Raw genomic sequence first — 25,171 nt, forward strand, 5'->3', positions numbered from 1 at the left:
CCTTCCTTCCTTCCTTCCTTCCTTCCTTCCTTCCTTCCTTCCTTCCTTCCTTCTTCCCTTCCCTTCCCTTCCCTTCCCTTCCCTTCCCTTTCCTAAGACCAGTGAGCCACTTTATGAGTACCTCTTTCTGAAGCAGGATGGGTGGAGTTCACCTGCTCATTTGCTTGGCTGTTTTGAGCATCTTTGCTTCTTGCTCTTGTTGACATGGAATGAGGATGAAGGGTGCTACTTCTTTTGTTTTAAGTTTATTTATTTGGAGAGAGAGTGCGCGAGGGGGAAGGAAGGACAGAAAGAGAGAAAGGGAGAATCCCAAGCAGGCTCCATCCACGCTGTCAGCATGGAGCCTGACGCAGGGCTCAAACTCAAGAACTGCGAGACCATGACCTGAGCTGAAATCAAGAGTCGGGCAGTTAACCAACTGACCGAGCCACCTAGGCGCCCCAGGGGTGCCACTTCTTTCTCTAATTACAAAGTGGGTAATATTTCTTATGTAGGTGACAGTTGCTAGGTAGAATTGATTAAATATTTGAAAACTGAATTTCATTCTTCTGTGGGTGAAAATTTCACCAACTACCGTTATTGAAGAAGAGTTGGCTTTACACTCTTCAATCCTAGGTGACTTTCTTACGTTAACATTTCTCAACATCAGGCAGAGATCATACTTAAAACAGTTTAAGTCTCTTCCTGTCTGTTGTATATTAAAATAACCACTCTTCTCTTTAATGTACCAGTAACCAGAGAATTTGGCTTTGGCCATACCTCTGCCGATCTGTTGACAAGACTGTGATATTAGTTCAATAACTGCGCACACTTCTTGACTAGCTGGATTTCAGAAACCATCTTGGCTTAGGAAGTTTGTCTGTTAATGTCTTGACTATGCCTGAGTATACTATACTTCTCCCTTCTTGTAGAATCAACCAGCGTTATTGCCACATTCCAGTTTTTGGAAATGAGTTACAGATGTCACTATATTTTCTTCTATTATAAATGATGAAAAAGTACTCGCAAAGAGGCTCATCTTCCCCCTGAATGGTATTCATAAATGAAATGTAGCACTCTACACAGTAAGAAATGGAGAGATTGGAAAATCTTATTTGTTTGTTTATTTTTGAGAGAGAGAGAGCACAAGTGGGGCAGAGAAGGAGAGGCTGAGAGAGGAGAGGGGGGTGGGGGGGGGGCGGGTGATCCCAAATAGGCTCCCAACCGTCAGTGGTCAGTGTGGAGCCCGACGTGGGGCTCGAATTCACAAACTGTGAGATCATGACCTGAGCTGAAATCAGGAGTTGGACACTTACCTGACTGAGCCACCCAGGCGCGCCCCTCTAATTCATTTTTCAAAAAACCTCTTTTATGTACCAGACAGATGACCGAGTGTTGGCATTAGCATTGAACAAGTCTCTTCTCCCCTGGAACTTGTTATCTGACCTCTTTTTATGGAGCTCTGCTTAAAATACCTCATGAGTATAAGTACTAAAGTTATAATACTTTGTAAGGTAAACTTTGGAAATTGGCCATTTGAAGGTTGAAACTCCCAAAACTAGTATTAACAGAATTGTTCGTCGGAGCAGTTTGAGTAGTAGTCTTCGTTTACTGATTTACTGATTCTTAAATCAGCTATGCCAAGTGTAATATATGGATTGAGGTATTTTACATAGTCTCAAGGTCTTTAATTGTTTTTCCCTTCCAGGTAAAAGGGAACTTAAGTACTACCACATCCTCTGGCACCTTCTACAAGGTACCACTCTGTTGTACTCCGGATCCCATCCCTCTTTTCTACTCAGGGTTGTGTCTGCATTGGCAGTTTTTCTCACCTCTATCTGGACTGGTCTCAAAGCATATAAAACTCTCTCTCTCTCTCTCTCTCTCTCTTTATTAAGATCTTATTTATTTGTTTTAAGTAAATTCTATGCCCAACATGAGGCTCCAACTTAACGATGCCAAGATGGAGAGTCGCGTGCTTTAGTGACTGAGCCAGCCCGGCACCCCTAACTGTCTTAATATAATCCTTATTAAAAAAACAAACAAACAAACAAACAAACTCTTGACCCCCACATGCCTCCTCCAGCAACTACCCCATTCTCTGTTCCCTCTTACAGCAAAACTCCTTGAAGGTGCTGTGTGTCATTGCAGTCTGCACTTCCTCACCTCTCCCTCCTCCTCAGCCACTGCAACTGGGCTCTTCTCCCCATGCTTCTACTGAAATAGCTCTTATCCAGTCCTCAAGGAGCCCACTCTTGCCAGATTGAATAGATAATTCTTGGTCCTCATCCTGTTAAACCTCTGGGCGGTATTGAATTGGCTGACCACTCCCTTCTTGAAACACTTTTCTTGGATTCTGTAACACTGCACTCACCTCTTTTTTTTTTTTTTAAATGTTTGTTTATTTTTGAGAGAGAGCATGAGCAAGGGGACGGGCAGAGAGAGAGAGAGGGAGACACAGAATCCAAAGCAGGTTCAAGGCTCGGAGCTGTCAGCACAGAGCCCGACACCAGGCTCGAACTCGTGAACCTCCAGGTCATGACCTGAGCCGAAGTCGGATGTTTAACAGACTTAGCCACCCGGGCACCCTCACCTGCCCTTTTCTTCACTCACTGGTTGTTTACAGTATCCTATATGGCTTCCCTCCTCTGCTTAACTTTCCTGAATGTTGGGGTCATCTAGGGGGCAAACTTTGGCTACCTTCTCTGTCTACACCCTCTCTTCCAGGCCTCTTCTACATGCCCAAGGACTATTAAATCTTTGTCTCTTATTCTTACTACTTCTTGGAGTCCCAGGGTTATTTGGCATTTCCATTTGGATAATAATAATAATAATAGAAGTAGTTAGCATTTATTGAATGTTTATTATGGGCCAGGCAGTATTCTGAGTACTTTACATGGATTATGTTACCTAATCTTCTCCACCATCCTCCAAGGTGGCCTCTATTACTACTACCAGGCAAGAAGACAGGTGTGCATTGAAGCCCTTGGGGGTATAATAGATATCTTACACTTAACACAGCCAAAAAGTCTCAGTTTTGTCCTTTTCTGTGTTTTGGAATAACTCAGGCCTAAAACTAAAAAGGTACCTTGGATTTCTCTCTCTTATTCATATCCCAAATCACCCATCAGCACATTCTTTCTGTATGACCTCCAAAATGCCCTAAATCCCACTTTTCCTCAATTCTACCACCCAGGGGCGCCTGGGTGGCGCAGTCGGTTAAGCGTTCGACTTCAGCCAGGTCACGATCTCGCGGTCCGTGAGTTCGAGCCCTGCGTCGGGCTCTGGGCTGATGGCTCGGAGCCTGGAGCCTGTTTCCGATTCTGTGTCTCCCTCTCTCTCGGCCCCTCCCCCGTTCATGCTCTGTCTCTCTCTGTCCCAAAAATAAATAAACGTTGGAAAAAAAAAAAAAATTCTACCACCCAAACCGCAGACTTATAATCTTTTGGCTGGACTACTCTGTCATCTCCTTGCTTGCCTTTTCTCCCCCCAACCTTTTTAAAAAAAAAGATTTCATTATTAAGTAATCTGTACACACAGTGTGGGGCTTGAACTCACGACCCTGAGATTAAGAGTCACAGGCTCCACGTACTGAGCCAGCCAGGCACGTCTCCTTGCTTGTGTTCTTATCTCACTGAAGATCGTTCTTCACACAGCAACTATGTGCTCCAAGTGTAAATTAGTCAAGTCTTATTATGCCCTGTCTTTAAACCTGTCAGTGACTCTCCCCTCACCGTCCACCCCCCCCCCCCCCCCACCTGCTAGAATAAGTCCAGGTGCCCTGTTGGGGCCATCCAAACCACACAGGCTCTGGCCTCTTGTCAACTCTGCTTCTCTGGTAACATCTCTTCTCATTCTCACTCATTCTGCTGCAGAGCCATGCTGGCTTTTTCGTCTACCACACATGCATGCTTCTTGCTGTCTCTGGGGCTTTGCACTTCCTATAAAGCAAGAATACTGCCCTGCCTAGATCTTTTATTTTATTAAGAACCATTTTTTACGTTTATTTTTGAGAGAGAGAGAGACGGTGTGAGCGGGGATGGGGCAGAGAGAGACAGCGAGGGGGACAGAGGACCCAGATAGCAGGCTCTGTGCTGACAGCAGAGAGCCCAATGTGGGGCTCAAACTCATGAACCATGAGATCATGACCTGAGCCCAAGCAGGACGTTTAACCGACTGAGCCACCCAGGTGCCCCTCTACCTAGTTTGTATGTCTGTCTTTGTCTCATCATTTAGGGCTAAACCAGGGTTCAGCAAGTTTTCTTCTGCAAAGGGCCAGATGGTCTCTGTTGTTTAACACTCACTTCTGCTGCCGTAGCGCAAAAATAAAAAAATGAATGAGCATGGCCGTGTTCCAATAAAACTTTACTTATGTACACTGAAATTTGAATTCCATATAATTTTCATGTGTACAAAATATTCCTTTTTAATTTTTTAATGATTATTTTTATTTATTTTGAGGGAGGGAGAACGAGAGCAGGAAGGGGAAGGGAGGAAGAGAATCCCAAGCAGGCTCCTCACTGACTGCCCAGAGCCCGACGCAAGGCTTAAACTCATGAACAGCGAGATCATGACCTGAGCCGAAATCAAGAATCATAGGCTTAACCAACTGAGCTACCCAGGTGCTCCCAAAATATTCTTCTTTGATTTCTTTTCAACCACTTAAAAATATTAAAAACCATTCTTAGCTCATGGACTGAACCAAAACAGGTGGCAGACCAGATTTAGCAAGTGACCCATAGTTTGCCAACCCTTGGTGAAGCATCACTTTAGAGCAGCCTTTCCTGACCCCAGGAAATAACCCCCACAGTGAACTCCCATCATCCTATTGCCTTTGTCTCTTTATTTATTTGTTGTATGTTTATTTTCTGTCTCCACCAGATCGTAGCCTCATGGGGCAGGAATTTTGTCAGTTTATCTTTAGAGTCTCATACAGTGCCTGGCAGTTCTCAGTAAATACTTGCTGAGTGAATGAATGCCAAGCATATTTAAATCGTGGCTGTAGACTGCTATCTGGTCTCTATTTATTCAGTCTCTGTCCTATTCTGTGTGTGTGTGTGTGTGTGTGTGTGTGTGTGTGTGTGTGTGTGCGCGCGCGCGCGCGCACCTCTTCCAGGGTAAACTTCAAACAGAGCCCTGGCTTTTCTGCATTTGAGAACCGATGGTAGCTCCCTGCTGCTTATTGGACCAGCTTTGACCATACCATCCCAGATTTAACAAGGTTCTGTTCCTTCATTTGTCTTTTATCTTGGCCCTGCTGTGGCTACCCCTTTGCAACCAAATCAGTTTCTACTAATTCCTGCATCTGGTTTTTTTCTCCATTATTCTGCCCTCCCATTTATTCTTAATTAGCCATTGTCCATGATTTATGTGCCTCAGAGCTGTGTTCTTCAAAACTGCTGTAGGTTCTGAGCCTCTTTGAAAGCTGGAGAAATCTGTCGTGTTTCTCATCTGACAGATGCCCATATATACCAATTTTTGCCTGTCGTCTCAGAGAAGTTTCTCTCCTTACTCCTGCCCATAAACTTTTTTGCAACTAAATCCTTGCTTAACCCCTTTCCTAGAAGAAGAGAATTTCCATCCCTTGTGCTTTGTATTCGTTCCCTCCCAGTGCTGATGCCTCCTCCCAGTGCCTTTTCCATTTATTACCGCTTTGCTTTTGAGGATTTTCAGCTTCTCTTCTGCTGTTGTGTTCCCCTTTGGCATCTAAACATATTCCACTCAAGAACTAATCCTCCAGGGGCTCCTGGGTGACCCAATGGGTTGAGTGTCCGACTTCGGCTCAGATCATGATCTCACTGTTTGTGGGTTTGAGTCCCGCATCAGACTCTGTGCTGACAGCGCAGAGCCTGCTTCAGATTCTGTCTTCCTCTCTCTCTCTGCCCCTCACCTGCTCATGCTCTCTTTCTCTCAAAAATAAACATTAAAAAGAAAATTAAAAAAAAAAAAAAATTCTCCCAAGCTAGTCTTTCCCTATCTCTCAACTAGTCTGTACTCATTTCCATTTTGTCACTTTTTTTTTTTTTTTAACGTTTTACTTATTTTTGAGAGAGAGACAGAGTGCAAGCTGGGGAGGGCAGAGAGAGAGAGAGGGAGACACAGAGTCTGAAGCAGGCTCCAGGCCCTGAGCTGTCAGCACAGAGCCCGATGCGGGGCTTGAACTCACGAACTGTGAGCCAAGCCATGCCCCCCCCCTCTTTTGTCACTTTCTAATCACACCTCTACCTGTTGCGGTTCGTTTCCTCTAATGCTGCATTCAAGTCAGCTGTGCTAAGGTTAGAGATGCCGTCCCAGTTTTGTTACCCTACTGTACAAGTTTCAGTCCTTCCCCAACTTCCACTTGACCATCCCTTGCTATGTATTTCTTCCCTTGACTGTTGTGTACCTTTCCATGCATGACCTTCCTCTTGGCCCTTCCATCTCCATCTCCTTCCTTGGCTTCCCTTTCACCTTTGTGTTAAGTGTGGGTATTCTGTAGACATCTGCCTTTGCCCCTCCTCTTCTCTTGGGTGTTCTCTCTTTGGGTGATTCCATTTATACATAAAGGTTCAGAATTTATAAATACATTCTGTGAAAATAAATATATTCATGGACTCAGTTGTGCTTTCTCCAGATCATTATCCTATCTTACAACTTGGATGGACATTTCAAATTCAAATGTCTGAAGTGATCTCCCTTCCCACCTCTATAAACCTTTCTTCTTCCTTGTATTCCCAATCTTGGTAAATATCGCCACAAACTAATCAACCCAGGCCAAACACTCTCCAGTCTTTACTGATTCTTTCCATTTCCTTAACCCTTCATATCAAAACATTGTCCATTTTGCCTCCTGTCTGCGGAATCTGTCCTTTTCCTTCAACCCCCAATGCTGCTGCGGTCATTTTATAGCTGTTTCTCCTGCCTATGGTTTTAAAGGCAGTCTCTACGTACCCACTGCTGTCATAGTGATCTTTTGAAAATATCAATCTGATTCATGCTTCTCTGCTGCCTGAAAGCATCACTGATCAGTTATAGCCTTCAGGATGAGGTCTGCACTTCCCTGAAGATAAACTTCAAACTCATGAAGTCATTTAACACCTTTTGAGATCTGCCTATGCCTTTTTCTCCCCTTCGATTTCTGGCACCCCTTTCCCACATCAGCTAGGGCCCCCTCAGCCATTCTAAACTGTAATTTCACTCCATGCCATAGTCTTTTGTACTTCTGTGGCTTTGTATGTACTCTCTGCCTGCAATATCTCTCCCTGTGACCCTGACTTCTCATCCTTCAAAAGTTTTCATCCTTTTTGTAATGCCTTTCCTGACTCTTTCTCCTTGATTGGGTTGTCTTTCTGTTGTGTTTCCATATTCTTTCCATTAGCAGGCAACACACTTGTATTCCATTAATTTAATCATCTATTCTTAACAGGCTAGCAGGTCCTGGAAAGCAGAAGCTGTTTTTTTATCTTTATGAGCTGTCTTCAGGGTTCCTGAGTGGCTCAGTTAAGTGTCCAACTCTTTCTTGGCTTTGGCTCAGGTCATGATCTCACAGTTTTGTGGGTTCGAGCCCTGCATCCGGCTCTGTGCTGGCAGCACAGAGCCTGCTTGGGATTTTCTGTTTCCCTCTTTCTATCCCTCTGCCACTCACAGTGTCTCTGTCTCAAAATAAATAAAATTAAAAAATAAGGGGGGCACCTTGGTGGCTCAGTTGGTTAAGCCTCTGACTTCGGCTCGGGTCATGGTCATAATCTCACGGTTCGTGGGTTCAAGCCCCAAGTCAGGCCCTGCACTGGTGGTGCAGAGCCTTCTTGGGATTCTCTCTCTCTACCTCTATCTCTCTCTGCTCTTTCCTCATTTGCACTCTCTCTCAAAATAAACTTTAAAAAATTCTTAAAAAAAAAAAAAGGAAATATATGAGCTGTCTTCATCCCTTAACCCGGAAAGGGGCTCACATATTTAAATGAATGAATGGTTGAATAGATGAATGAATTGCTTTCCTCTGTCCTGCTAGCTTGAGGACATTCTCCCTATGCATTCTTTCTTTGTTTTTCTAATGTTTGTTTATTTTGAGAGAGAAAGCGGGGGAGGGGCAGAGAATCCCAAGGAGGCTCTATAGCTGTCAGTAGAGAGCCTGACGCAGGGCAGAACTCATGAACTGTGAGATCATAACCTGAGCAGAAACCAAGAGTCGGATGTTTAACCAACTGAGCCACCCAGGCATCCCTCCCTATGCATTCTTTTTTAATTTTTTTAAATTTATTTTTGAAAAGAGAGCAAGCATGAGTGGGGGCGGGGCAGAGAGAGAGAGGGAGGGAGTATCCGGGCTCCACCCTGACAGCAGAGAGCCCACTGTGGAGCTCAAACTCCATGAACCATGAGATCATGGCCTGAGCCAAGGTCAGATGCTTAACCGACTAAGCCACCCTGGTGCCCCTCTCCCTGTACATTTTTAAAAGGAAGAATCATATTGTTTAATTCTTTGGATTCCACCAGTATGTTCTATTACAGTGCCATTACCACAGTAGCTACTCAGTGTTTTATAAACAATTGTGTTTCTTTTATTTTCATTTTACATTTATGGAGTGCCAAGTTTGTGCCAGATACAGAAAAAATACAAAAATGAATAAGTACACTGTCCTTATCCTCAAAGAGTGAACACGCTAGAAAAGAAAACAAACAGGGAACATTTTTTAAAAATCCCTTATGCTAATTAAATACTAGTGATTATGTATACATGTCTTTAAAATGCCACATCAGGACCTTGGTGTTTTAGAGCTTGTAGCAGGAGACACAGAGGGAAATATCCCAGCAGAAGTGACAGCTCACTGGAATAAACTCCTAAAGGAACAGTGTTAAGTGTTACCGTTAAATTTTTTTTTTTTAATTTTTTTTTCAACGTTTTTATTTATTTTTGGGACAGAGAGAGACAGAGCATGAACGGGGGAGGGGCAGAGAGAGAGGGAGACACAGAATCTGAAGCAGGCTCCAGGCTCTGAGCCGTCAGCACAGAGCCCAACTTGGGGCTCCAACCCGTGAGCGAGATCATGACCTGAGCCAACCTGAGGTCTGACGCTCAGGTCTGACCTGAGTCAGACGCTCAACCGACTGAGCCACCCAGGTGCCCCGAGTGTTACTCTTTTTTAACTAGAACTGAAATACACCGTATGCTTCTTGTATGTGTCTTCACCTTCTTGAGTTGTTCTTCTTAATTGTCTTAGTCCTCCTGTGGCCTCCTCATATGGTGAAGCCAATATATGATGATACCAACAGTCAGAAGCTTCACATTTCAAAGAATTTGGAACGGTTATGGTATTGGGGTGATTTTTGATGCTGTCTGTGGTTATTGATGTTAATCTTCAGTTGATTCATTGATGAACCTTTGTAGTTGAAGAAGTTTGATTATTCAGACTCTTGAGACTAAAATTTTGAAGGCCCAATGAGAAGATACTATTGCCAAGGGGCATGTCTGAGAAACCTACCACTTAATTCAAATTGTGATCTGAAGGGAGGAGGAGTCTCTTGCTAGAAAAGAAGGGTGTGAGCAGACTCATCCTAGACCTTAGTCATCTGAGGCTAGAAGAGGTTGAGCTCGTTTATTTAATGGAGAAGTTTTCAAAGTAGCTTTGGAACCTCCACCTTAGCCTGGGGAGGTGAACTCCAGGTGAGTATTTTGCCCTGTAAATTGGGAAGAATTTAAGGGAGGAACCAAAAATCTACATATTTTATTTAGTTGAGGGTGGGGAGGAAAGGCGTTGAGGTCGACCAGTTGAAAGTTTATCAGATCACTGGTGTTACTGGGAACCGTGTCACATCTAATCACTGCAGATGGTTTAGGTCGATTACCTAAACTCTGATCACTAATGCTGGAGTGGTGCCTGGTTACAGTACTGAGGGATGGAGATATATATTGCTGTCTTTTGGAAGGATTTTGAAATTTGTTGACTATTTCTCTATGAACCAAATACTAATATATAAGAGGAAGAATGAACTATTCCAAGATGTCAGCCAACTTTTATTCCAGAATATGATTTTCATGGTATTTTATCCTTCCCTGGCATTGGTTTTTGAAAGCAAGAGTGACATTGTGAACCTGCCTGTCTGCCTTTAGATACTTCATGGGATCAGGAATCGTGTCTTAATTATCTTTGCATCTAGAGCAGATAGCATATAAAATGGCAGGCGTATAGATGGTTTTTGAATGAATGAACAGGTAAAAGAAATAATACTTTGTTTGAAAAGTTGGCTTGGTAGTACACAATTCCTTGAGACACAGAATTTCATGTATTTTTCTCAAATGTCTTCATTACATTTTATATATAAACATTGTTATCTGAATACTTACTTTGGGTTCACTTAGGTTCTCGTATGGAGAAAAAAATATTCTTACTGCTCTAGCGCTTACAAATAAAACCAGACACAAAAGTTTTAAAATTCTTTCATTAAAATAAAAGCCGTCAGGGGTGCCTGGGTGGCTCAGTCGGTTGAGCGTCCGACTTCGGCTCAGGTCATGATCTCACGGTTCGTGGGTTCGAGCCCCGGGTCAGGCTCTGTGCTGACAGCTCAGAGCCTGGAGCCTGCTTCGGATTCTGTGTCTCCCTCTCTCTTTGCCCCTCCCTGGCTCACATTCTGTCTCTCTCTCAAAAATAAACAAACATTAAAAAAAAATGTTTTAAATAATAAAAAATAAATAAAAACCGTCAAATGTCAAAACATTTATGAGTTAAGTGGAATTTAGTAAAGGTATACCTGGTAATGGTATGCTGGAAGTTCTCAAATAACTGGTTACCTTCGAGTTAGGGGTATGGGTAATACAGACATTCTACACCGTTAACTATTTTTGCCATTAGGTTTCATTTAGGAAGTGACATTAGACAGCTCCATTGCATTCTTAATCACTGGAAGCTAAATATGATATCACAGTATTTTACGGTGCTCTACTTGGCAGGTGTGTTTCTATGTTTGGAGAAAAGAAAGTGTTAAAATCTTGGCAGTCTGGTCTCTAAGGACGTCACTGTTCAGAAGGCATTGGTTTGATGACTCTTGCCTGGACTCTGTCTTGGAAGGCTGTGCTCATCAGGGAAAGCCATATTGAAAGGAAAAGTATGTGTGATGAATGGCCATTTGGGCCCCGTTCCCAGGAATATTTGACCATGTGTAGCATGGTGTCTCCTGTCGCCCGTCTCAGGACTGTCCGGGCTTATGATGCCACAGTGCCAAACGTGGAGTTAATTGCAGCTCCTTTTGTTGTTTTTCGTGTGTGTGTGTGTGTGTGTGTGTGTGTGTGTGTGTGTGTGTGTAGTCATTTTGCCTTAGCCTTTTGGTTTTTTAGACAAGTCTGAATCCTTGGGAAGCCAGCACTGTTACCTTGCTGGCTACATCTTCCAGGAACCCCACGTGTTAAAGGGTGTGATGGGAGCAAGATGAGAGGGAGACAGGAAGGGCTTGCGTTGAGCACCCTCCTGTAGTAATTCTTTCCCAGCGCTTTCTCGGCTTGGCGTCTCTCTTTTTTTTTTTTAGAGCTCTTGGAATTGGAAGTTCAGTGTCAGAAGGCTAGGGCTCTTTAACATAACAATGATGGCTTTTGTTTTTGGCTTAACTGTCGGGATTATTTAAACAATGGGTAGTTATTTTTTTTAAGCAGGTTTGCAGAAGTCAACCTATATTTCAAGTGAAAAGAAAGTTCTTGGGTAGAAGTGTAGCCTTTTTTCGACTACTCATTCTTTTCTCGTTCCAACTACAAGATCACAAGGAAAGAGTTAATGCTTTCTGTCACGTTGGAAAGTACTTGCTAAATGTAGACATTGGCAGTTTGTTCAGTTACCACTCGCTAGCTCAGTAGTACTCTGTTTTGGAGCCCACTGTGATTAGGAGTTTGTAGTTACATTTTGTGAAAAGTTTGAAATAGAGAAAAGTGACCCACTAAGATTGCTGATGATGAACAGAGCAGTGTGGAGCTCTTCTAATTTTAAAGATTCATAATCTTTCATTACCTCACCTGTTGAATACTTCACCCCATAGTTTATTATGTGCACAGTTGCTAGAACTCTCTCACGGCCACACTGGGAGCATAAAATTCAGGCATTTAGCATCGTTGTCCCCTGGTGAAGTGTTCGGAAATCTCCAGGTGTCTGACGTGTCTAGATTCACGTGTTTGTTCCATGAGGATGATGCAGGAAAAGAATGAGTAAAATCAAACTTTAAAGATCTGAAAAGAGTTAACTTTCATAGTAGTTGAAAGAATAGGTGGAGATGATTTACTTGGTTCCTTGAAATATTTATCATTTTAAATTGTAACTATTTTGGTAGGAAGTCTTTGTAACTACATGTATGATCTTGGGCAAGTCATTTGGCCCCTCAGAGCTTCAGTTTCTGAAACCACATCAAGAAGTACGGTATGGATGTCGCCTTATAGTTTTCTGAGTGCTTTTACATAAATTACATAATTGACATAAATTATTTCGTTTACTCCTTACAACACTTCAGTAAAATTAAATCGAAATACAAAAGTAGTAAGAGACTTGTCTAATATATAGCCTGCAAGTGCGAGAACCAAGTCCTCGGTCAAGTCCTTCGTGCTCCTCAGTCGTGTCATGTGCTCACATGAGAGATTGGGCTGGCCCCCTTCTAAAATTCTAAGGTACTGTCGTTTATTTATTTTTTTATTTTTTATTTTAAAAAAATTTTTACAGCATTTGAGGCCACTTACCCTGGGCTGTTTTATTTGTCTGCCTTTTTTTTTTTTTTTTTTTCTCAAAGTACATTTTAGGATTAACTATTTTAAATGTCCTTTTTCTAGCCAAAAGTACACTTAAAAAATTAACAGGGGGCACTTGGGTGGCTCAGTCGGTTGAGCGTCTGACTCTTAATTTTTAATTTTCTTAGTTTTGGCTCAGGTCATGCTCTCACAGTTTTGTAGGTTCAGGTCTCCTTGAAATTCTCCCTCTCTTTGCCCCTCCCTAGCTCGCTCTGTCTCTGTCTCTCTCAAAATAAATAAATAAACTTAAAAAAAAAATTAACAGTATGGGGGCCCCTGGCTGGTGTAGTCGGTAGAGGTGGAGCGTGAGACTCTTGATTTCTGGGTCGTGAGTTTGAGCCCCACGTTGGGTGGCGAGATGACTTAAAAATAAAATCTTAAAAAGAGATGAAGAGGTAGATTTATTCTCACTCACAAATGATATTCACGATGAAAACTTTAATTTAGTGATGAGAGAAGATACTGTAAAAAGCAGGCCTACTTCGTACTTTTTAAATTTGGGTTTTACACGTTCTTGGAGTTACAGTGCCTTTCAGACAAATCTCTTTGAAGAGGACAATTTCAGGTTTTTCTTAAATAGTTAAATGCTTTAATAATGTTAACAACATCAGAACAAGCAACTTAGATTCTAAGAACCGTTTCTCAGTTATGTCGTGTGCAAAGCCTCGGACCCAAACATTGTGCTACTCAGAACATTCAGATTTAAGAGCTGAACCTGCTAATTTGTCTAAAAGGTTGTATGTATCTTTTCATAGCTTCCTGGTGAATAAGTGGTTAAACAGATTAGCACCTGACTGTAGCCTTAAACTAACTGGGGAAGCAACTTTGCAGAAAATCCAGATGTTGTCCACATGCATGTGGTCTTTGCTCTTGAGAGGAAAATCTGGGGGCTTTAATTGTTGGAACATAGCTTGGGGCTTGGCTTATCAGTATAAATTGGAGGTTCAAGAAAATCTGTCTTTCGATCTTTATTTTATTCTTGTTTTTTGTGGATTTTGTTTCTGGAATCTGAAGTTGTCTCTCTCGTCTCTCCCCTGGCAAGAACTCAGTTTCTGAGTCAGTGAATTTCTGTTCATCAGTTTGTTTAAATAGACCACCTTTCTTGAGAACTTGTCCGAAATAAGTTAAATCCTTAAGGATTTTTTTGAAAGGGCAGGTTGAAAATTAGAAGTAAGGGAAATTTTTGCCTTTTGCCTTTCCCAGGAGTAACTGAGAATAAGATGCTTCCCTAAGTTATTCTTGAATGCATTTCATCCTGTATGCGGTCAATTCATGATCCCTTTCACAAATGCTGCTGCCCACCATTAAGTCTCTTATCACAGGGCATTTTCAAACGATGCCATAAAATGCATGTTGAGAATCTTTGGATCTCAAATGTATAGAAATCACATCTAAATGTCAATTCCTGAGTTAAGGAACTGACAATTATGGCAATTTCAGTCTCTTCTATTAATATTTAGTAGACAAGAGATTATGGTATTGTTTATGTTATTCTTTATGTGTGTGTAGACTTAACTACTTGTTGAAAAGATTTGTTTGTTTTATTGGGGCTGTATATTTCTGCCATTGAACTGATTTGCTTACTTGAATTAAAGTCGTTCTTTAATTGTTTTGGGCTGTATCTACAGTTTGAAATTTAGGACCATCCCCTGTGTACTATGCACCAAAGATGACGTTTCAAAGCATTGTTCAAATACTACACAGCTCCTATTTGTCTGTAATGAAGCTGTATGACTGGGTCCATTTATTTCAATATCAGTTATTTTATATTATCCATATAAATGATAATGATTAATATATAGAGTCTGATTTTCCAAATTCATTTGTGTCTCCTCTGGGCATTTCTTTGGGATATGTTCACACTCATGTTTTTGTTTCTGATTTTAAAATAATTTTCCTTTGTTGTAGGATGAGCAGTTCTTAGGTTTTGGCTCAGATGAAGAAGTCCGAGTACGAAGTCCCACAAGGTCTCCTTCAGGTATGGCCAGTTAAGTGCTCGGTGCCTTTTGTTTATGAAAAAGACCGTGGCTTCCCCTTGCCTTCTTTGCATTTAAAGGATGATCTTAAATACCGGGGTTTTCTTTGTGCATCCTTGCCTTTCCCTCACACTGAGTAGGAGATGGCTTATGAACTAGACCTCTTTACGGGGCTCTTTGTCAGGCCGCTTCTGCCTTATTCTTTATTATGCTTCCCTGTGGGAACCACTTGAGGCATGGGAGGCTGGGAGGGTTGATTTCCATGGGATGACTGAAAAACCTGGGAGTTGAATTGAAGGTAACCCTGAATGAGCATCCTCAGATTCTTGTGTTTTGAATGATAATTTGGCTATTTTTTACAGATGAAATTTGGTCTACTGTTGTCAAAGAAATAAAAACAAAATATTAGCACTGTATGAAACTATTTTATGTGATCCTTCAAAGGCTGTATTAAAATAAAATAGAAATGATATGGGGGTATCATTTTTATTTTTCCATAAATAAGTTTCCATTTATAAGCAATATTTGTCATTGTTCTCGCCAAGAAAATATCTAGAATGTCTTGAAATTCTAGACTTATGGCAGTTTCCTGAGAGACAATCCTCGGTGGAAATAACATGTAATGGCTTGCAGAATTCCATTCTGTATAGGAGAAGGCTATGAGTCTTTTGATGAAAAAAACATTCCCCATCTGTGCTGCCATTCTGACTTCTCGTTTGGTTTTCTTTGCTCTGATTTGGGTAGACAGTCTAGTTAAATATGATGTTCTTAGGTGGTTTTGCTCTTTGACACTGACTTAGTTTGTCATGTGTGTTAGTTAGCATTTGAGTTTCATCTAAGACTCACCGTATGTGTGTCGTAATTTGTTTCAAACGCGTAAGTTGACAGTTTTCTTTTTTCCCAAATGGTGGTAGTATGGCCATCCCAGCTGGGAGGAGTTACCCAGCAGTATCACGAGATCTGTGCTACTTACACCATAGCCATGTTCTCCTTAAGTTGCGATGAAATCTTAAAACTTCCTATAGGAACATGATTTTAGAGACCATCTGGTCGAACCCTTCCTCTATAGATGACAAAATGAGGTCCAGAAAATACACGACGCAGTTGCTCATAACCGACTTAGGACTCCTTCGTGTGTGTTGAGTTTTGTGGAAATCAGCAACAGGACTGAGCTTCTCTCTGTTCTGGTTTTTCACTTGTTCATTTAAAAAAATTCTTTTTAAAAGTGGTTAGAAGAGGTTTTCAGAATCAATAAAGCTCTATGAGTGGCCAGGTTTAAGTCTACCATGATGATAAGGAATCTTGTGATAAACTTCTGGGTAGAAGTTTATTTTGTGAATTCACAACCATTTCTTAATGGTTCCCCCCCCCCCCACTTGGCTATCAGTCTACCCTGAATATTGTCTTGTTTTTGTTTTTGTTTTAAACCGTCTGAATATACTTCATTATTTAAGAAATGAAAACGTCTTTTTGTTGTTGTCCCCTAGTCCATTACTTTTGTTGTAGTTAGTATATATGGAGAATGGATTTGTGAATTCTTAATGTATTAAAAAAGGAAGTTGCAAGTTAATTGGTGAGAAAAAGCATTTATATTTAGAAAGCCCAGCAGTGAGACCTTTGTTGATTTCTGTTCTGTTAGAAAGTTGGTCCTGTAGTCTCAAATGCTCATCATACTGGCCTGAATCTCTTTTGCTGCCTGTTAGGGGAGATTTTCGTTTCAGAAGAATGTTGTCATATAAAACATTGGAAAGTCACGAGGGAGGAGAAGATGTGATAGACCAGGAAACTCTTAATACATTTAGAAAATATAGGTATAAACAAAGAATTTTCGAAAACAGCCTTGTTTTCTCACGTCTCTTGATAAGTGGCAAATTGAGCTGATTTATAAATTGGCAAATTCCTTTTAGTTAGAATAGAAGAAGTCTGATTTATGAAATTGTTGATTTATTTTTGACATCAACTAGAGTTAAATCTTTTTTGTCACTTGGGACGAACTACTTCAAGAACCTGTAAGTAGGGGAATAGATTAATGGACACATCATCATCTTCCTTCACTCATTAGTTCACGTGCCGCTGAGTTCAGTGATCTTATTCTGATGTCTCCAGAATGAATATTTTTCCATCTAGTGAAGCTTTCTTAGTTTACTTTGACAAAACAGATTGCAAATGTAGGAAGCCGAGCTGCCCAGGTGTTTTCCCTACGGAAGTTATGCTATTGATTGAAGAGCTCCTTGTTCAAATTTATTAAAGCAAAAATTTCACTGAGAAGATGGGATGACTTTCTACAAACATGTTCTCAAATATTAAGCTTAGAGGCTAGGACACGGAAAAGGTGGCAGAATTTTTTTTTAAACCTTTTTTTTTTTTTTTAATTAAAAAAAACCTCCTTGCTCACCTGAAGTTGTAGGAAAATTCGTTTTGCATATTAATGAAAATCTCTTATCATTATCTTAGTTTTTCTGTCAAATGTTCTAGGTGGAATGTTATTTACTTGGTTTCTTTGAGGCAAGTTTTTGTTGGAAGGAAACTAAACCCAATTAAGGTGTTTTATTGACTCACTAGACCCAGCTAGAGGTCCGTACAAAATGACTTGTGCTAAAGTGTACTCAGCTTAGTAGCGACCTGAACCACAAAGCTAAATATATGCTCTCCATTGTTTAATTTTTATACACAGTTAAAACTAGCCCTCGAAAGCCTCGCGGGAGACCCAGAAGTGGCTCTGACCGGAATTCGGCTCTCCTCTCAGATCCGTCTGTGTTTTCCCCTCTAAATAAATCGGAGACCAAATCTGGAGATAAGATCAAGAAGAAAGATTCTAAAAGCATAGAAAAGAAGAGAGGAAGACCCCCCACCTTCCCTGGAGTAAAAATCAAAATAACACACGGAAAGGACATTTCAGAGCTACCAAAGGGAAGCAAAGAAGATAGCTTGAAAAAGATTAAACGGACACCTTCTGCTACATTTCAGCAAGCCACAAAGATTAAAAAATTAAGAGCAGGTAAACTCTCTCCTCTCAAGTCTAAGTTTAAGACAGGGAAGCTTCAAATAGGAAGGAAGGGGGTACAGATTGTCCGACGGCGAGGAAGGCCTCCATCCACCGAAAGGATAAAGACCCCTTCCGGCCTCCTCATTAACTCTGAACTGGAAAAGCCCCAGAAGGTCCGGAAGGACAAGGAAGGAACACCTCCACTCACAAAAGAAGATAAGACAGTAGTCAGACAAAGCCCTCGAAGGATTAAGCCGGTTAGGATTATTCCTTCTTCTAAAAGGACAGATGCGACAATTGCTAAGCAGCTCTTGCAGAGGGCGAAAAAGGGGGCTCAGAAGAAAATCGAGAAAGAAGCGGCCCAGCTGCAAGGCAGAAAGGTGAAGACACAGGTCAAGAACATTCGGCAGTTCATTATGCCTGTCGTCAGTGCCATCTCCTCGCGCATCATTAAAACCCCTCGGCGGTTCATAGAGGATGAGGATTATGACCCTCCAATTAAAATTGCCCGACTCGAGTCTACCCCGAACAGCAGATTCAGTGCCACGTCCTGTGGGTCTTCTGAAAAATCAAGCGCGGCTTCTCAGCACTCCTCTCAAATGTCTTCGGACTCCTCCCGATCCAGTAGCCCCAGCGTCGATACCTCCACAGATTCTCAGGCCTCGGAGGAGATCCAGGTACTTCCTGAAGAGCGGAGCGATACCCCCGAAGTTCACACCCCACTGCCTATTTCCCAGTCCCCAGAAAACGACGGCAACGACAGGAGGAGCAGAAGGTATTCCGTGTCCGAGAGGAGTTTCGGGTCGAGAGCAACGAAAAAACTGTCCACCCTGCAAAGTGCCCCCCAGCAGCAGCCCTCCTCCTCTCCGCCTCCGCCCCTGCTCACCCCACCCCCGCCGCTGCAGCCGGCCTCCAGCATCTCTGACCACACACCTTGGCTCATGCCTCCCACCATCCCCTTAGCATCACCGTTTTTGCCTGCCTCTGCCGCTCCCATGCAAGGGAAGCGAAAGTCGATCTTGCGAGAACCGACGTTTAGGTGGACCTCTTTAAAGCATTCTAGGTCAGAGCCACAGTACTTCTCCTCAGCAAAGTATGCCAAAGAAGGTCTTATTCGCAAACCCATATTTGATAATTTCCGACCCCCTCCGCTGACTCCTGAGGACGTTGGCTTCGCATCGGGTTTCTCTCCATCTGGTACTGCTGCTTCAGCCCGGTTGTTTTCACCGCTCCACTCCGGAACAAGGTTCGATATGCACAAAAGGAGCCCTCTTCTGAGAGCTCCCAGATTTACTCCAAGCGAGGCTCACTCTAGAATATTTGAGTCTGTAACCTTGCCTAGTAATCGGACTTCTGCTGGAACGTCTTCTTCAGGAGTGTCCAACAGAAAAAGGAAAAGGAAAGTCTTTAGTCCCATTCGATCTGAACCAAGATCTCCTTCTCACTCCATGAGGACAAGAAGCGGAAGGCTTAGCACTGCTGAGCTGTCACCTCTCACCCCGCCGTCTTCTGTCTCTTCCTCGTTAAGCATATCTGTTAGTCCTCTTGCCACTAGTGCCTTAAACCCAACTTTTACTTTTCCTTCTCATTCCCTGACTCAGTCTGGGGAGTCTGCGGAGAAAAGCCAGAGACCAAGGAAGCAGGCTAGTGCTCCGGCAGAGCCGTTTTCATCCAGCAGCCCCTCTCCTCTCTTCCCTTGGTTCACCCCAGGCTCTCAGACTGAGAGAGGGAGAAATAAAGACAAGGCCCCTGAGGAGCTGTCCAAAGATCGAGATGCTGACAAGAGCGTGGAGAAGGACAAGAGTAGAGAGCGAGACCGGGAGAGAGAAAAAGAGAATAAGCGGGAGTCAAGGAAAGAGAAAAGGAAAAAGGGATCAGAGATTCAGAGTAGTTCTGCATTGTATCCTGTGAGTAGGGTTTCCAAAGAGAAGGCCGTCGGTGAAGATGTTGCCACTTCATCTTCCGCCAAAAAAGCAACAGGGCGGAAGAAGTCTTCATCGCTTGATTCTGGGACTGATATGGCCTCCGTGACTCTTGGGGACACAACAGCTGTCAAAACCAAAATACTTCTAAAGAAGGGGAGAGGAAATCTGGAAAAAAACAACTTGGACCTCGGCCCAACTGCCCCATCCCTGGAGAAGGAGAAAACCCTCTGCCTTTCCACTCCTTCATCTAGCACTGTTAAACATTCCACTTCCTCCATAGGCTCCATGTTGGCTCAGGCAGACAAGCTTCCAATGACGGACAAGAGGGTTGCCAGCCTCCTAAAAAAGGCCAAAGCCCAGCTCTGCAAGATTGAGAAGAGTAAGAGTCTTAAACAAACTGACCAGCCCAAAGCACAGGTACTCTTTTCCATCTTGCCTGTTAAAAGTCAACAGCTCCTTCTATGAGCAAGTTTTAGGCGAAGGGTTTCTGTGACATCTAGTTACGGGAATCAGGAGAAGGGCAGAGGAGGTGGGGGCTTTCGCACTGGTCCTTCAAGGACTGGTAGGATTTTCATAGGTAGGAGATGAGAGGGGAGAACATTCTAAACAGAGGGCACTGTGTGGGTAGAGAGGCAGAAGTACGAAGAGGAACAGCGGCGGATCGCCGGACTGGTACACACGGGAAGGTGGTGAATTAAGACTGAAAGGCAGTTTGGGGCCACTTGACAGAATGCTGAGTTGTTTGTGCTTAATGGGTTTGGTGTAATGGAATCTGTGACTTAATTTTGAAGGTGCGTTTTTGTACTCAAATTGTTTTACTATTGTTTACTACAGAAAACGGGGGTGGGGGGATTCTCTTCCTCTGAGTACTGAGTGATTAGCGCAACAGATAATAGGGCGTTTGTGGAATACAAATGAGAAGCGCGTAGCCTTAGAGCTGTAGGATTCAGTTAGTTAAGATGATGACAGACAAATTTTACAGAGAACAGCATTATTAATTTTTTATGTTTTACTATTTTTTTCACAAAGTGAGCTTAGGCACCAGCCTTTTGAGAGAAGACCCACCGATCTTCAGGTTCTTTTTTAAAATTGCCATGTAGTAGGTACATATTTATGCCAACCCACCAAGTTAGATTTAGACGGCCACACACTTACGTTTTTCATGTTATTCAGCCAAGGGCCATATTGACATTTAGCAATTTCATCAGTTGAGAGTTCTAGCGGGAACACGATGGGATTTGTTTCTGACACCGTGTGGGATGGTTTTTGGTTGGCCTCCTAGTGATAGGAGCAGTGGCTCTTTAAAGCGCGAGACGTTTCTGTTTAGAGCTGTGGCCTTGTATCCGTACATTTGTAAGTTGTTCCCCCTACCCCTCTGTTGATCAGGGAAATAGAAGAAATAGTCTGTGATTGGATAAGCCTTGTTAACTGCAGACCAAACTTTTTGATAATATAGATTGGCAGCTTGAATTTTGATGGGAACTTGATGGGAACTTTAAAGCAGTAGTATAATCGGGAATAAAAACTTAGTTCCTTTTTTTTTTTTTTAAGTTTATTTATTCATTTTTGAGAGACAGAGAAAGCATGAGCAGGGGAGGGGCAGAGAGAGAGGAGAGAGAGGGACTTCCAAGCAGACTCTGTGCTGTCAGCTCAGAGCCTGACTCGGCTGGATCTCACAAACTGAGATCATGACCTGAGCTGAAATCAAGAGCCGGACGCTTAACCAACTGAGCCACCCAGGCATCCCTAGTTTCTGGGGTTTTTTGGCTTTTTGTTTTTTATTTTTATTTATTTATTTATTTATTTCCCAACGTTTATTTATTTTTGGGACAGAGAGAGACAGAGCATGAACGGGGGAGGGGCAGAGAGAGAGGGAGACACAGAATTGGAAACAGGCTCCAGGCTCTGAGCCATCAGCCCAGAGCCCGACGCGGGGCTCGAACTCACAGACTGCGAGATCGTGACCTGGCTGCGAGATCGTGACCTGGCTGAAGTCGGACGCTTAACCGACTGCACCACCCAGGCGCCCCAGGCTTTTTGTTTTTTAAAGCCCCACCCCCTTTTTTTGCTGCCAGTTTTAGGATACGGAAGTAGTCGATTTCTGCAGATTGTCATGGCTTATCAGCTGGGAATAACTAGGGTTGTATGTGTTGATTTTAGATTGTAATAAGCAAAACGAGTCTACCTTGGCTTCAGTTAATTACATTTTCAACATGTGTGGTTGCTGTTGTTTGTTTTGACATGCCTCTTATTCAGGGTCAAGAGAGTGATTCATCAGAGACCTCTGTGCGAGGACCCCGCATTAAACATGTCTGCAGAAGAGCTGCTGTTGCCCTTGGCCGAAAACGAGCTGTGTTTCCTGATGACATGCCCACCCTGAGTGCCTTACCATGGGAAGAACGAGAAAAGATTTTGTCTTCCATGGGGAATGACGGTAGGTCAGGGAATGCCGTCCTCAGAGTCTAAGCAGACATTTGATTTGTTTGCTGATCATTCTGGGGACGCCTAGTAGGCTCTTCGTAGCATTATGTGTTAGTCTGGGTTTCTTCAAAAAACAGATGGCAAGGGTGCATTCAGTGGGTAAGGATTATACTAGAGAAAATGGCCCGAGAGAAAAAACGGGGAGGGAGCTGGGGAAGGCTGGGGGAACTATCAGACAGCTTTGCAAGTCTGATCCCTATGAAAGAGAAAGGGGAGGAGGGTTGGACAGAATCTTCCCAGACTGTTTTCCCAGAGAGTTTGGCAAGGCTGTCGAGGAGTCCTTGGGCAGAAGTGGACTGTCAGAGTAGTTATGTGTCTCCCAGGACCAGCCCGCCTCAGTGTCCCTGCCATGCTCGGTCACTACCTAAGAGAGACCCTCATGGTAAGTGTGGCCTCTGTGATGCACTGGATTTCAGAGCACGGCAGTTGGGGCCCTTGGTCACTTAGTTACATGCCCCGTGGTTGGAGGTCTGAGGTACATTCTCATGGTTGCATTTAGATGCTGGGTGACTGCTCATATAAAATGTAGAGGTTTAGAGAATCTTAAGAAGCACTCAGTTCATATTTAAGTTAGACTGTGTTGTGTTCTCAGTGTTTGGATTTCTGCTTTCATCAAGCTGTAAGGTATAGACATTTTTAAGCATTTAAAGAATGATCCATGATGGGATATTTTTATTATGACACATTTCATTTTTGGAGTCCCAATTAAAATGAGGCTCGCGTGTATATAATAACATCTGTGGATTTTGAGGACCCCCCCTCTGCTCCCAAGAAGGAACTAGATACTCCCTGATAACTAACGCCCCATTTCTTTAACAGACAAGTCATCAATTGCTGGCTCAGAAGATGCTGAACCTCTTGCTCCACCCATCAAACCAATTAAACCCGTTACCAGAAACAAGGCGCCTCAGGAACCTCCAGTAAAGAAAGGACGACGGTCCAGGCGGTGTGGGCAGTGTCCCGGCTGCCAGGTGCCTGAGGACTGTGGTGTTTGTACTAATTGCTTAGACAAGCCCAAGTTTGGTGGCCGAAATATAAAGAAGCAGTGCTGCAAGTGAGTGGGGGTCTTACTCTGAGGCGGTGGCCTCTCAGCCGTGAAGGTTGTGTGTTTATGCCTGGTTTGTGGCAGGGACGCAGCAGAAAACTGAATGTGGTGGTAATGAGTCCCCTTGAGGTGCAAGGTTAAGTTGCCCAGTTGGATTTTGTGACGTGGTTAGGTTTGGGCTGCCCTTCAATAAGACATAGTCTGGGGCAGTGCTGTCCAGGAGAATGTCCCGCTGCAGTAGGAATGTTCTCGGCTTAGTTCAGTATGGTAGCCATTAGCCAAACGTGGCTGTAAAACCCTTGAAGTGTGGTTAGTGTAACTCAGGAACTACATACTTAATTGCATTTCATGTTAATTAAATTTAAATAGCCACACGGGCTGACAAATTTATGGGGCACCTGGGCCGCTCTGTCGGTTAAGCGTCCGACTTTTGATCTCAGCTTGGGTCTTGATCTCAGGGCCGTGAGTTCAAGCCCTGTATTGGGCTCCACGCTGGGTGTGGAGCCTACTTAAAAAAAGAAGAGAAAAGAAAAAAACCTGATAAATTATATGTTTATATTTTATATATTGTATAAATTATATATAGGTCACATATATATGTAATATTTACATATACTCGATCTATCATTTATATATAATTTACATATATATTATAATATCATCTGTATAAATTTTCAGGTCAACTGATATCACGGCATTCAGGAAATTGTGGTGATATGTTAGTATGAAACTCTTGGCTTTCTAACTCCTGGAATATTTTCATGCACATGGAATTTTTGATCTGAAAGTTTTGATTACTCGATCTTTTCCCCCTTGTTTTAGTCAGCTTATGGATGCACTTTCTGCTGTCTGGGATAATTTGTTTGAAGCGAATCGAGACATTTGCACAGACAGAAATGTTGGTGACTGAGCATAAGGAGTATAGTGCCCAGACAAGGAGGAGATGTTAGCAGTAGGTATTTGCTGAATGAATGGCAGCACGAAAGGGATTTATAGAAAACGTGGTTGGGAGAAAGTACTTCAGGGGAGACAGTGTCTAGGAGACCGTAAGTAGTTCGGCGCTTTGGTTTAGTCTGTCCTTAAGCAGGAATCTTGCCTCCGTCCAATTAGTAGAAAGAAGTGAGATAATTCACTGATCAGCAGAAAGGTACACAACTGCAAGATAAACCTGCACTATAATTTAGGGGTTGACATGGATTTAGACTTCAAATTAAGTTTCAGTTTCACTAAGTTGAGGGGTGGAATATATACAAAGCCCTGAGATAGACCTATAGCATTGTAGTCTCAGAGGACTTGTTGGTTAATTTCAGTCCATTTGTATTTAGATTACTATATGAATATTAATCTCCTAAGGGAGCAGAACCGATCTGACTACAAGAAATACCAGCTGATCATTTTGTGTGTGGTGCTGGTCAGTACTAGGTTATAAGAAATTTGAGTCCGTTTCAAAAATAATTTGATACTTGCTCCTTTTAGAGCCTACAGGTAGGTAAAATTGCTGATTGAAGCATTCAAAGGCTCGGATTGAATCTGAGTAATCAACAGTGCCTTTTTTCAACTCTCAAAATGAACCTGAAGAAAGGTTCACTGATTCTCGTAGGCCAATTGACACTTGTTTCAACTGCTCTTCTTCTAAATGTAGTTTACTTTATGATATCCCTTGTCATCCTAGGATGAGAAAATGTCAGAATCTACAATGGATGCCTTCCAAAGCCTACCTTCAGAAGCAAGCAAAAGGTAGTGTTGTAGAAAGATCTTCCCCAAATGCTTCCTGCTTTAATGCCATACAATCATGTGCATCTAGCGTAAAGAGAATGCTAATTTGTTGTTGTTGTTGTTGTTGTTTAAGTACCGCTCTTTCCCAGCAAGTTGGTGTTTGTGGAAGCTGGATGGTAGTTACATGAGGGTTCATTTTATTATTTCCTTTACCTTGAAATTTTCCATGATAAAAAAAAAAAAAATTAATTCCTGTAAAAATCACAGTGCATTCCATTTCCTAGAGCAACAAAAGTACCCCTATTTCACCTGACCAGCATGAGCCTTCCAGCA

The 25,171-nt window shown here is 42.6% G+C and overlaps 1 protein-coding gene across 1 annotated transcript in view; it reads left to right on the forward strand.

Moving 5' to 3' along the window:
• KMT2A (lysine methyltransferase 2A) overlaps positions 1 to 25,171 on the forward strand; it is an 85,100-nt gene that overhangs the window by 13,686 nt on the left and 46,243 nt on the right. Inside the window, exons 3-7 of the mRNA XM_040483191.1 lie at positions 14,618 to 14,687; positions 17,360 to 20,013; positions 21,853 to 22,030; positions 22,897 to 23,131; positions 24,795 to 24,859. Coding sequence (XP_040339125.1) covers positions 14,618 to 14,687; positions 17,360 to 20,013; positions 21,853 to 22,030; positions 22,897 to 23,131; positions 24,795 to 24,859 — 3,202 coding nt within the window. The remainder of the gene's footprint in view (positions 1 to 14,617; positions 14,688 to 17,359; positions 20,014 to 21,852; positions 22,031 to 22,896; positions 23,132 to 24,794; positions 24,860 to 25,171) is intronic.

Source organism: Herpailurus yagouaroundi, unplaced genomic scaffold (genome assembly GCF_014898765.1).
Source record: "Herpailurus yagouaroundi ecotype Mexico unplaced genomic scaffold, PumYag 161, whole genome shotgun sequence".
Lineage (NCBI taxonomy): Eukaryota > Metazoa > Chordata > Mammalia > Carnivora > Felidae > Herpailurus > Herpailurus yagouaroundi.